Source organism: Lepidochelys kempii, chromosome 11 (assembly GCF_965140285.1).
Source record: "Lepidochelys kempii isolate rLepKem1 chromosome 11, rLepKem1.hap1, whole genome shotgun sequence".
Taxonomy (NCBI): domain Eukaryota; kingdom Metazoa; phylum Chordata; order Testudines; family Cheloniidae; genus Lepidochelys; species Lepidochelys kempii.
Window position 1 is genome coordinate 28,357,732 of NC_136390.1, and position 11,834 is coordinate 28,369,565.

At 37.7% G+C, this 11,834-nt stretch overlaps 1 protein-coding gene across 3 annotated transcripts in view; it reads right to left on the reverse strand.

Annotated features, from left to right (window-relative positions):
- The window catches only part of STAM2 (signal transducing adaptor molecule 2), a 33,937-nt gene extending 22,319 nt beyond the window's left edge, over window positions 1-11,618 (reverse strand). For 2 of the 3 annotated variants that reach the window (XM_073305472.2, XM_073305471.2), the window contains exons 1-4: window positions 11,480-11,618; window positions 4,592-4,676; window positions 2,155-2,230; window positions 1,802-1,897 (exon numbers count right to left, since the gene is read on the reverse strand). In XM_073305472.2, the coding sequence (XP_073161573.1) occupies window positions 1,802-1,897; window positions 2,155-2,230; window positions 4,592-4,676; window positions 11,480-11,519 (297 nt within the window). In that variant the 5' untranslated portion in view covers window positions 11,520-11,618. The remainder of the gene's footprint in view (window positions 1-1,801; window positions 1,898-2,154; window positions 2,231-4,591; window positions 4,677-11,479) is intronic. The other variant, XM_073305473.2, reaches the window with a different exon arrangement.
- Between the last annotated feature and the right edge of the window lie 216 nt (window positions 11,619-11,834).

Genomic DNA, 11,834 nt, shown 5'->3' on the forward strand with positions numbered 1-11,834 from the left:
ATCTCCAGCTCATTTTCTTGCATATATTCTCAATACTCAGTACCAGGGTCAAACCTTAACTGCTGAAGAAGAGGAGTTGGCTATGACATGGACATCCAGCAATCATCCCTCTATAATGCCAACTATAATAAACTTCAGAGTTAAGGGTGAACCATTCAAGAAATATGTTTGCGAATGATGTTTTAAAGAAAGTCACACCAGTGAACTGGAGGAAGTCACTTAAGCACTTGGATTCAGAGACTGTTGAAGTGATAATCTCACTTTTAACAGCAGTAGCTTCTTCTCCGGTGTAGAAAGAATATTTTCTTCCTTTGGACTAATTCATTCCAAATTGAGAAATCGTTTGGGACCTGATAAAGCAGGAAAGCTTGTTTTTCTTTTCCAGATTATGAACAAACAGGAAAATGAAGGTGAAGACAACTGAGTTAGCTGCAGAAGCCAATATTTTAAGTTTCTCGTGTTGACATGGCTGACATAGTCAATTTAATTTTGGGGTTTTTTTTAAAAAAAATATTTCATTTAACTATTTTAGTTAAAAACAAACCTGATTTTTAAAAACTTGAATGTTTAACTAAATTCAAAAATTCATATGCTTGTTTTGTTAAAATATTATGTGTTTACTATTGAAGCAAAAAATCCAGAACACACAACGTTGTTGTTTTAGTTAAAAAAAACAATTTAAATGTCTGTCTGGTGATGTTCTCCTCCTAATACAGCATGGCAAGAAAATCCTCCAAATATTAATGATTAACCTGTTGAACTGGAGATATTTATGAAGTCATTGGGAGGTGAACTATCTGCTTCAATTACCTTTGGTAAATGAAATAACCAAACAATTATCATTTTCTGATATAGCTGTAAAGCTAATCTGAAAAGTTTTCAAAATAAATCACTTTAAAAATGTATAGTGTGTACCTTCTAAAAATGAAACCTACATTTATCTTTGAGTTGTGAAGAATATGTATTAAGGTTATAACAACCACAAAAATGCACTTTTATGTAGAAATCCATGATTGAATCGAATCTTTCTGACTAGTGATTTAAATTATGATTAAATCAATTTGATTTAAATCAAATCCACCCTGATTTCTTGTTTTAAAATATTTAGCTATTTGCTCTTTCAAATCCATTTTTAGCCCTTAGTTTCTCTCTTACCTACTGCCTGCTATAATTTGAGCTTCTGCTGAATGGCTTCACTGGAGTTATATTTCCATATTTTGAAGGATTTCTGTTTGACTTGAATAGTCTCTTGAACTTTGCCATATAGGCTTACATCTCCCTTTCCTGTTTCTTTTTTGTTAGCATTGTGTGTGCCCTTTGAGACTGAGAAAATCTAATGACAGCTTTCTACTTCTCAAATTAAGCTTAAACATTTACTGTTGTTAACCTAAACATTTTTAGGTTAGTATTTTTCCCTATGAACTTATTCCCACTCAAGCAAAAGATAGTTTCTTCAAGTAGGGGAGACCTCAACATTACCAAGTGAACCAAGTTTAGCAACATTCCATAATTTTTTCTTAAGATTCCCATAGTAACTAGCTGCAAATTATTTAAGTCACAACCTTTGATATCTGCAAGTCACTTCCTTAGCATTTTCCCCCCACAAATTAAAGCATTCACAGATTTCAGTGGTGAGTAAGACGTCAGTCAGTTGTATTTTCAAACGCATCAGAATTGGAAAATGTTATTTATAGCATATAAACTAAGCTTTACCACAAATATACTGAGAGAGCAAAACCGTGTCAAGAATTTCATCCATTCTTATTATATTAAGTATATTTAGTAAGTTATAATACTTTACCTTATTTATTATACCACGTACTTCACTTGCAAAATCACGGGAACATATTTCTAAGTGAAAAATCTTTCCACAGTTTGACACACAGGCTCCTAGCAGCTGACAACAGAAATAAAATTGCAAAAAACGTTGAAGACAGCAATGGTAGTGATTTGTTCAAAACACGAGTGTTTGTTGTTAAAAAAAAAAGTGAGTAATATGGGCTAAATTCCATCTTTAGATAAGCATGCCAACTCCCACCAACTCCATCTAGCATTAAATATGTGTATTCATGGACAGAGTTTGGCTGTAATGGTTGCTTGAGTACATAAAGATACAGATGTAAAGTTCCACAAAATAATGTATAGTCTACTTACCGTTAGTGCTTGCAAAGCAACATGTGGGACCTTATGATTTACTCTTTTCATTATGGCTTTAAGGCAATCTTTTGCTCTAGAAGAGAATTAAGAGAATATCAGTGATAGTATAGTATAGTTCAGTCACTGTGAATTACAAATTAAAATGTCACCATGTTGTTAGCGTCCAGGGAAGTTAAGTCAGCCAATGAAATGTATGATACAAGTTTTAAAAGCCAGCAATTTAGCCAAGCCAAAACTCAAGTTTTCCATAACAGTACCAGCTTGGGAATTACCACCCATGGCTAGAGAGAGAACCACCTGCAGAAGATGGACCTGAAATAGACAACAAGGAAGAAGACCCTCTATACGAAGAAGCAATTGCCATGTTTTAAAAAGTGTGTTTTGTCTAGATATTGGGAAAAAAAATCACAGATCTAGGTGGATAAAAACAATGATTTTTTAAAATTTAAATCTTATTTGCTCTTTTTACCTATTTTAGAGTCAACTTGCTGAAGCAGCTGTTCTGTACTCTTTTTTTTTTTAATTTCTTAAGTGTTGGAAAGATTTCAGGTTTTATGGATTTTTTTTTTCAACGGAGAAGTTTCACAGTTAAAATGCTCATCTATGCTGAAAAAGTAAGTCCAGAACTTCATTAATGTTCGTACAGTGAAAACACCACAAAATAAAATTTAGAAGAAAGGAGCCCATACTACATTTGTAAACAAACGCCACCTTTGATATACGGAATTTCAACAGGAACATTTCAACTTTTTGAACCTATCAGGCTATATTTCTCAATCAGGTTTGCAGTTTGAAATCAGTGGGGTGAGAAGTCTCACTTTAATCTATTTTTGAAAAACTGGACATGTGGTAGATAGAGACCACAATAACTTTGTTAGTGTACTGAAAGTCTAAACAACTTTTCATTACCAACACTGAAGCAGTTTTGTTTTAAAAATGACAAAGATTTTATACGACTGAGTGAGAAGAGTTAAAATACAATTATAGCCCCAAAGTCGCATACACTTGGGCACATGCTTGACTTTAAAAGCCTAGGTCATCTGTTGAAGTTACTTTTAAGAGTAATTCAATAAATTGCATACCTGTTTAAGTGTTTCCTGTATCAGGGCCTTGATTTTCAGTATTTTGTTTTTGCCTATAGCAGTTTTGTAAACTTCAAATAAGATATGTCATCAGTAGTGGCATTAAAAAACCCATATCATACACACTTTAGCTTGTTATAGATTTTAATCTACAATTACAATAGCACTAATTCTAAAGTCAGTTTTTAAACAGCTTCAACCTGATTAAAAACAGTGGTATTTTTTTAACAAAATTGATTTAAATCATTCTACCCCAACAGCTGTACAAAAATCATTTGGAATGTACAAGGATGGATATTAGAAGTGTTAAGGAAAAAAGTTGACTTGTTTTTCTCAAAGGCTAAGAAGCCCATAACATTTGTTTGGTTGTGGGAGATCATTAAGACAGAAGAGCCTTTATCAAGTTAGAGGTTGCACCCTTATATCCTAGGGGAGGTAATAGAAAAATCACCTCTCCGCCCCATAAGATAGTTTATGTGCTTTCAGTGGTTACATCTAGTCCAACCCTCTTAATTTTTGTTTATAACTAAAATTTCATTATTTTTAACAGCTCACACAAACAAGAGACTCTGACCGGTGTGTGGTGTCACATATACAGAGAAAAATAATGTGTTTTCTTGTCATTTTTAGTTCAGTAATCTTAAACTTAAGCATTATTTTTAACAGTAGGTAAAAAAAAGATTTCAGACAGATGAGATTTCTATGTTGATAGACAAATGCAAAGATAACTACATTATAAAACGAGTTACCTTTGACTGATAAAAGTCAGCCAATCTAGAGGCAGAGATCAGCAGTCACATTTGACTATTATAGGACGGCTGAATTACTGCTTGTGTTTAAAAGTATTAAACTCCATTTTGATATTGACCCCACTTTTCCATGTTGACCTCCATCCATCTTACACTTCCCTGTAACACATATACACTAACTTTTCATCAGAGGTAACTTTTCAATTTAGACAAGTTTCTGCAATGAATTTAGTTGTACTTTCTCCTCCTGGCCTGGATGCTTCAGAAATTTCATGCTACATTATTTATCACGAGTAACTCGGTTTACTGTGCAATACTGCATAAAAATTGGAATGAGTCAAACGTACACCAATTACTCCGCTGGAAATCCTGTTGGAAGAAACTTCAAGCAGGTTCAAAACTTCTTCTCGGAGCACTTTAAAGCCAACCATGGTCATTGTTAGCACTGTTTACGAAAGTGTTTATTGATCATATTACTTTCTGCATAGTTGACTCAGATACACATTTTAGGAAGCTCCACTCCTCTAACGGTGGTGTACAGTGTGTTGGGGTTTTTTTAAGTGAATGTGGAGTAAGACATTGTGAAGCTGAAACACATCTTACCCATTAGGAGTACTTCCAATTTTGTCACATATATCCATAATAAGACCCCAGTCCTCACTGGTATTGTATTCATTTGTGGCTTTTTCTACAAAGAAAAAGATGGAATTTAGCTTTATAATTTGGTGAACTAGCTGCTTTCAGAATATGACAGAACAACCATTTTATATATAAATAATTAAAAGAGTAATGTCTTTTCTAAACCAATGCTAACATTTATTAATTTCTAAAACAATTTTAAATCCCTGTTTGCATTTATAGGTAGTATTTTATGATATACCAGTAGTTCTCAAACTATTGTAATGGTGACCCCTTTCACACAGCAAGCCTCTGAATGCGACCCCCTCCCAATAAATATATTAAAAAGTGTATTTAATTTAACACCATTGTAAAATACTGGAGGCAACGCAGGATTTGGGGTGGAGGCTGACCGCTCGTAACCCCCCATGTAATAACCTTGCAACCCCGAGTGGTCCTGACCCCTAGTTTGAGAACCCCTGTGATACACACACGACACTTTATATTATGAAGCAAGATGAATAAGTATGATTAGCATGCATTGGAATCAAAAGGTGAAAAACAGTACTTAATAATTTACAGCATTAAACATTGAACTATATACTATACTACATAATTTGTTTAGCTATTGCATGTTGAAGTCAGTCCTTCAGATTTAGATTTTCCCCAAGGTTGTTAAGTTTGTACATTATGAAATGTGTAACAAAGGTCTTTAACCACCTTTTCATTTTTTTTAAACTGTTTTCATAAACTAGCCTCTCCCTTATTCAAATGCCTTCTTAAAACACATGCTTCTATGAGACTTTCAGTGACAGTTCACCAATGTCAGGAATTGGTAAGAGGAAAAGACATAGCGATAAACAAACTGCTCTTTGTACAGACCCGTGATCCATCCAAAGTGTTTCTGCACATCTACCTTTTATTGTGTTTCACCCTCTCCACCTCCCTCTGAGGCCTAATGTCATTTAGTAATATACTCACAAGTCGAACCATGTCATTTTAATCACACAAACAATATATTCAGCAATGACACAAATAATTTTCAAGTAACAAGTTAAAGAGTTTTTGTGTAGGCTTAAGATTTATTTTTACACTGTTACAGTTTAAAAACAAACATTCTAATTCCATTCAATATAGAAAAGCTAAAGCAATCAGATTCATGCTTTGGGTTCCATCAAATATGCTTCACAAGCAGGCCTGGCAGTATCATAACCTTTGTGGTACCAGGTTGTAATAAGATAAACCACCAAATCCCTTTAAGTCTCTAATACAGTACTGTATTGGTGCACTGTAATGGCAACTATTCTGAAACCGCATGGGTTGCTGACTGCAATACCATTACAGCATTATTTGAAGCCTGTAATTTATGTTATTTCTCTGATAGCAAGCCTCACTGCTCAATAGTTTGAGAGATAGTTGCAACCACTTTCTGGGTTAGATTGATTAAAAATTAGGGAGTGAACTCCAGACAGCGGCCAGAGCAGCAGCAACCACAAACAGTGACCCTGGAAATCTTCTTATATTGACACACAGGTGAACCTAGGAGGAGGCATATGAATCAGAGGTGTTGGCCACAGTACCGCCACTACAACCTCGACTTGCTATTCTGGGACAGCAGGGCTGGAGTCTAAGAAATATCCAACTCCTAAGAAAACACCTGGAGAGGTCTTTACATAAAACTGGAAACTGCAATTGCTTGAACTCCGAAGGAAATCGATGAGTATTCAAAAATTTACATAACTGAGCCTGTGAATTTTTACATTCATTCCTTGGCTGTTTTGGCACTATGATTTGAGAGCACTGAATACTCAAGAAAGTAAAGAACTAAACAACATTCACTGAGAGCTAAATTTAATGCAATGGGGCTAGGCCTATGGCACTGCCAAAGAACCACATTTCAGACTTTCAGGACATTTATTATTCCAGTCCTGACTTCCCTTGAGCTGAGACTACCAGTCATGACAAATTATGTGGCGGTTTTGTAATGCAGATTAGAGCCTAATACCAACAAATTCATCTTCACTGTGATCGAAGGGCTATATTCTAGGTCTCCAGAGATTAAGCACTTGTGCATTTATCTAGTACCTAAAATTAGATAGAGTTCTTGTATACAATGAGAAATTGTTTGTACAAGACAATGAATGCCAGAGAGTGAATTTGCTCCCCAATACGATGAAATTTTAAATGATGGCATTTTTTTGTATTTCATATATCTAAATAAGTGAAAGATTTCAAACTTTTTTTATTTTACATTTAGGACTAATAAAACAGTCTATATTCCAGACTGGTCCCTCTTTTGGATCATGAAATACAAACACTTAGGAACAGTAACTAGAAGCATATATCCTACAACTGTTTTGTTTACTTCAAGTTAGTGCAGCACTGATAACATTTAAAGAAGAGGCTCTTCAATGTATTAGCTTTGACCTAACTGCTGAATCTTTTTCACAAATGGTAAATAAATATTACCATTGTACGATTAATATATTTTCAGTAAGAACAATCAGACAGTTTAAAGTTTTGCTAATGGCTAATTTTATAACTTTATTTTGCTGCTGTTTCTCAAGAGAATAAAATACAACTGGAGAAGGAAAAGTCTTCTACATATCACATTGCATTTTTTTTTTATTAAAAACTTGAAGTACAGCTGAAAACTAACAAGCAAATTTTTGTGACATCAAAACAAATTCTTGCAAGAAAATTTACAATTTTTCTCACTTCATGAGATGTAATTTTATTTTGATATACGTTTTAAAAAGCTCTCAAATACATTTTATCAGGTGAGCTCTATTTTTTTCCTGGTGCTCACTGGCAATCTATTTTTTGTCAGATTTAATTTATTAGGGTTAGTTGTACTTTTTCAAGAAAATGAATGATGACAAATTTATCCAATGTTGAAGTGGGATTTACTGATCGTTTCCCTTGGTGTTCACACCTCAACTGCTAGAAGAGGGCCTCATCCTCCCTGCTTGAACTAACCTCGTTATCCCTAGCCTGATTCTTGCTTGCATATTTATACCTGCCTCTGGAAATTTCCACTACATGCATCCGACGAAGTGGTTATTCATCCACGAAAGCTTATGCTCCATTAAGTCTGTTAGTCTATAAGGTGCCACCAGGACTCTTTGCCGCTTTTTACTGATCGTTGTTACTTTACGTTATACACACGCGCCACCCCTGCTGAATACTTAATCATGGATTTAAAAACCCGTTTAATCAAAACAGAACTTCCTTCTACTGCACTAGCTATTTCACCATACAGTACTTTCAGCTCATGTCTCCAAAGCTTTAAATACTTTATTCTTAAAGAGCAATTGACACTTCATATTAGTATATTTTAGAATAATTCTTCAAACTGCATGTCTTTTACTTTCAACATATACATGAAAACAGGATCTTTAAAACATTCACATGTTCCTGAAGTTAGTTATTCATCACCTTAATCCTCTGACACCAATTATTTCCACACCAATTCTGATATTAAATGATTAAGCTTTCCATAGATAAGAGTTTATTTATCTGCTCCTGTTGCTTTAAGAAAGAAAACCTGCTTTCACAAAAACATATCTAGAGTTAAGAACTAAGGAAAGAAAAATAGAATACTCATGGGAAAGTAAAATTCTGTGTAAGTATGTTTTTCAAAAGTATTCCAAGAAACAGCAAAAAAATCCAAATTTCACAAGTATAAAGGACACCCTCCAAAAAAACGTATTAAAAAGGAAGTTAGTCATAGATATGGGTTACAGCCATAAAAATAACACAAAAGCAGTAATATGTTATTGTAAAATACACATGCAGGTATTTTAGTATTTTTGACATCCTAATCTATTATTAAAAAGGGCCCTGAAGGGCCAGATCCTTATTCTGGCAAGATTCACACATCCATCAACCAGTGTTTTGCACGAAAAGAAACTGCAGGATTCAGCCCTATTATTTGTAAAGCCACCACTTTTATGTCCTTGTTTAACAACATAACACGTACATAGTAGTTGGATCGTGTTTAAAGAATGGCACTTTAAATATTAATCCATTTGGCAATTCCAAGCTCTTCACTTTTCCCCAGTATTCTAGACAAAAGTTGAGGTCCCCAGTCCTGCAAACCTTGACTCATGCAAATACACCACAGAGAACTATTTAAAAGTGTCCCCATTCGTACAGGCAAACAGACCTTTCCAACAGAATGAACTGAATTCATGCATAGCTGGTTTGGCATGTTTATACCTTCACCTCAATCGTATGTCAAAATCAACAACTCATAATAGGTTTTGTAGGAAAGGAGAATGAAGGGAATGCTTTTAACATGCACACTTTGAAGTTAACAAAACAAGTCTTTAAAATTGATAAGCATTTCTTCCACTCTACTAGCTTAAATAGTAGAATAAGAGCATATGCAGCAGTTTTCATTAAAATATCACAGTGTAGAATATTCCATAACTGACCAAAAAACAAGAATGCTGAACTCTATTTAAAATGCCAACATAAAACAAATTTAAATGTTAATGGGATTTTATACTGAATTGGTAAACTTTTTCATTGTTTTTGTTCCTATTACATATACCTCTAATTAGTTTACAGTAAAAATTTAATGCTCAGTAAAGTGAGGGATGGATCATACTGCCTGGCCCGGGCACACAGGACTAAAAATGGCTGTGTAGACATTTGGGATCAGGCTGCAGCCTCCTTCCCTTGCAGAGTCCCAGAGCTCTGCCTTCAGCCCAAGCCCAAACATCTGCACAGCAATTTTTCAGCTGGGAAACATGAGCCCTGTGAGCCAGAATCAGCTGACACAGGCCAGCTGCAGACTTTTTATCCCTGCGTAGATATACCCTCAGTAGCTCCATCTAAACAGGACTGCATTTAATGATTTTGTAACATGGACAGAAGTCAGCTAAGGATTAATTTGATGCCACCAAATTCATTTCCACCAGACATTTTACTAGCCGATATTAAAACCAGGGTCAAAATCTGCCCAATATACTTCAGTAGAGTCCAGATTTCATCCCAGCTCTTTAGAGATGGAAATGCCAAACAAATGCACCACTTAACTCCATTCAAACTTGCATATGTAGCAGCTCCTGTGGCTTTCATATCCGATTGCTAGTGATCTGCGTCACACTTTCAGGGTTAATTGCACCTTTGAGCCCCTGCCTCATCGTCCTCAAGGACTCCCACTTAAGGTTTCAGGTTCCCAGCCATAACTGGTGCAGGAGTATCGTTCGCACTCCAGACTAGGGGTTTAGGCTTGTAGTTCCTCTGCACCTCACTGTGATTTCCCCAGAAAGTCTGACTGGGGCCCAGCACCTATGGTTAACCTCTCTCTAGGAGCTACAATAGTCCAATGAAGTGAGCTGTAGCTCACAAAAGCTCATGCTCAAATAAATTGGTTAGTCTCTAAGGTGCCACAAGTACTCCTTTTCTTTTTGCGAACACAGACTAACACGGCTGTTACTCTGAAAATAGTCATAACAGTTACCAGTCATCACAAAGTCAAATACATTTATTCTTAGAGTAAAAGCACTACAGGAAAAAAAAAACATATAAAATCAGTAAGTGTTCCTATATGCATGCTAAAACATTGCATGTGGTTTGCAATATAGTCTGCAAACTTTTTTTTTTTATCTGTAAAAGCCTGCAATGGCATTAAGTTTTCTGAAGAAAAAAGTGTCCCAATTACAGTCTTGTCATGGAACCTTTTCTTAAACTGTTGGTTGTACATTAGACATCTTCCTACAGCTTGGATATATAAATCAGATGTACATGAACATAACATGCCATTTTGAGTCTTGTCAAAAAGAAGGTAGCATATTACCTAAAAATTTTCAAGCAATGATTATCACAAGCCTTATAGACCAACACACACTCCAGTTATTCACTGAGCTTAGTCAGAAAAATACATCATGTTTTTTCTTAAATTCTGCAACTTAGTTTAACGATGTTAAACTTCTAAAATCCAGGTTTCAGAGTAACAGCCGTGTTAGTCTGTATTCGCAAAAAGAAAAGGAGGACTTGTGGCACCTTAGAGACTAACCAATTTATTAGAGCATAAGCTTTCGTGAGCTACAGCTCACTTCTTCAGATGCATATCGTGGAAACTGCATATCGTGGAAAAGTTTCCACGATATGCATCTGAAGAAGTGAGCTGTAGCTCACGAAAGCTTATGCTCTAATAAATTGGTTAGTCTCTAAGGTGCCACAAGTCCTCCTTTTCTTTTTGCGAATACAGACTAACACGGCTGTTACTCTGAAACCTGTCATTATGCAAGGCACTGCATTTAGCCGTATGGAGTGGAAATCTATCAACTGCATGAAAAGGCAGTTTCCACGATATGCATCTGAAGAAGTGAGCTGTAGCTCACGAAAGCTTATGCTCTAATAAATTGGTTAGTCTCTAAGGTGCCACAAGTCCTCCTTTTCTTTTTTCTAAAATCCAGTAACTCTGGACCCACAGGACGGCAGGCCAAGGGTCGTACACGCACGAATCGACGGAAGCAATACGTTTGCTATCTCCTCTGGAACCTAGAGGTACCCGGTACGTGGGGGGCGAAAGGGGGCGGCTCGGGGCAGTTCTTGGGGACGATGGCGCCTGGTCTCTGCTGTGGTTCGAACACCGCCGGCCGCTGCACCGGACTACGCCCCAGCGCTCAGCTCTCAGCGGCGCAGCAGCGCCCGGATTCGGATTCGGATTCAGAGTCACCCCCCCGCCCCGACACACCCACCCCATTCCCAAACGCCCAACAGGAAAACGGCCCGGCCCCATTTCCCCAGCGCACCCCCCAGGGCCGGACCCCAGCCCGCCGCTCAGGGACAGAGTGCCGCCGCCGCCCCCCGGACACTGCCCCTCCCCCCGCAGCGGCCAGACTCCCGCTCACCCACCCACATCCTGCTCGAAAGGGTTGGGGGCGAACAGCGGCATCTCAGCGGCCTCCCCCCGGCGAGCCAGGCCCCTCTCCGGTGAGTCGCGGCAGCGCCCGACGTGCCCCCTCCCCGCGACCGCTTCCTGCTCCGCCCACCGCCACCCAGGACCCGCCGCTCGCCCTTGCGCCTGCGCCGCGCCTGAACCAGAACAGCGAGCGTCGAAGAGAGACAAAAGACTTGGCGGCAGAGGGCGCTACCGCCACCGCGTCGCTGCTTCTGCCCGGTCTGGGGCAGGGGCGGAATGGGACTGCGGGGTCAGGCACTGAGAGAGCCACCTCACGCTCAGGCTCGCGGGCGGGGGCCTCACAGAGGG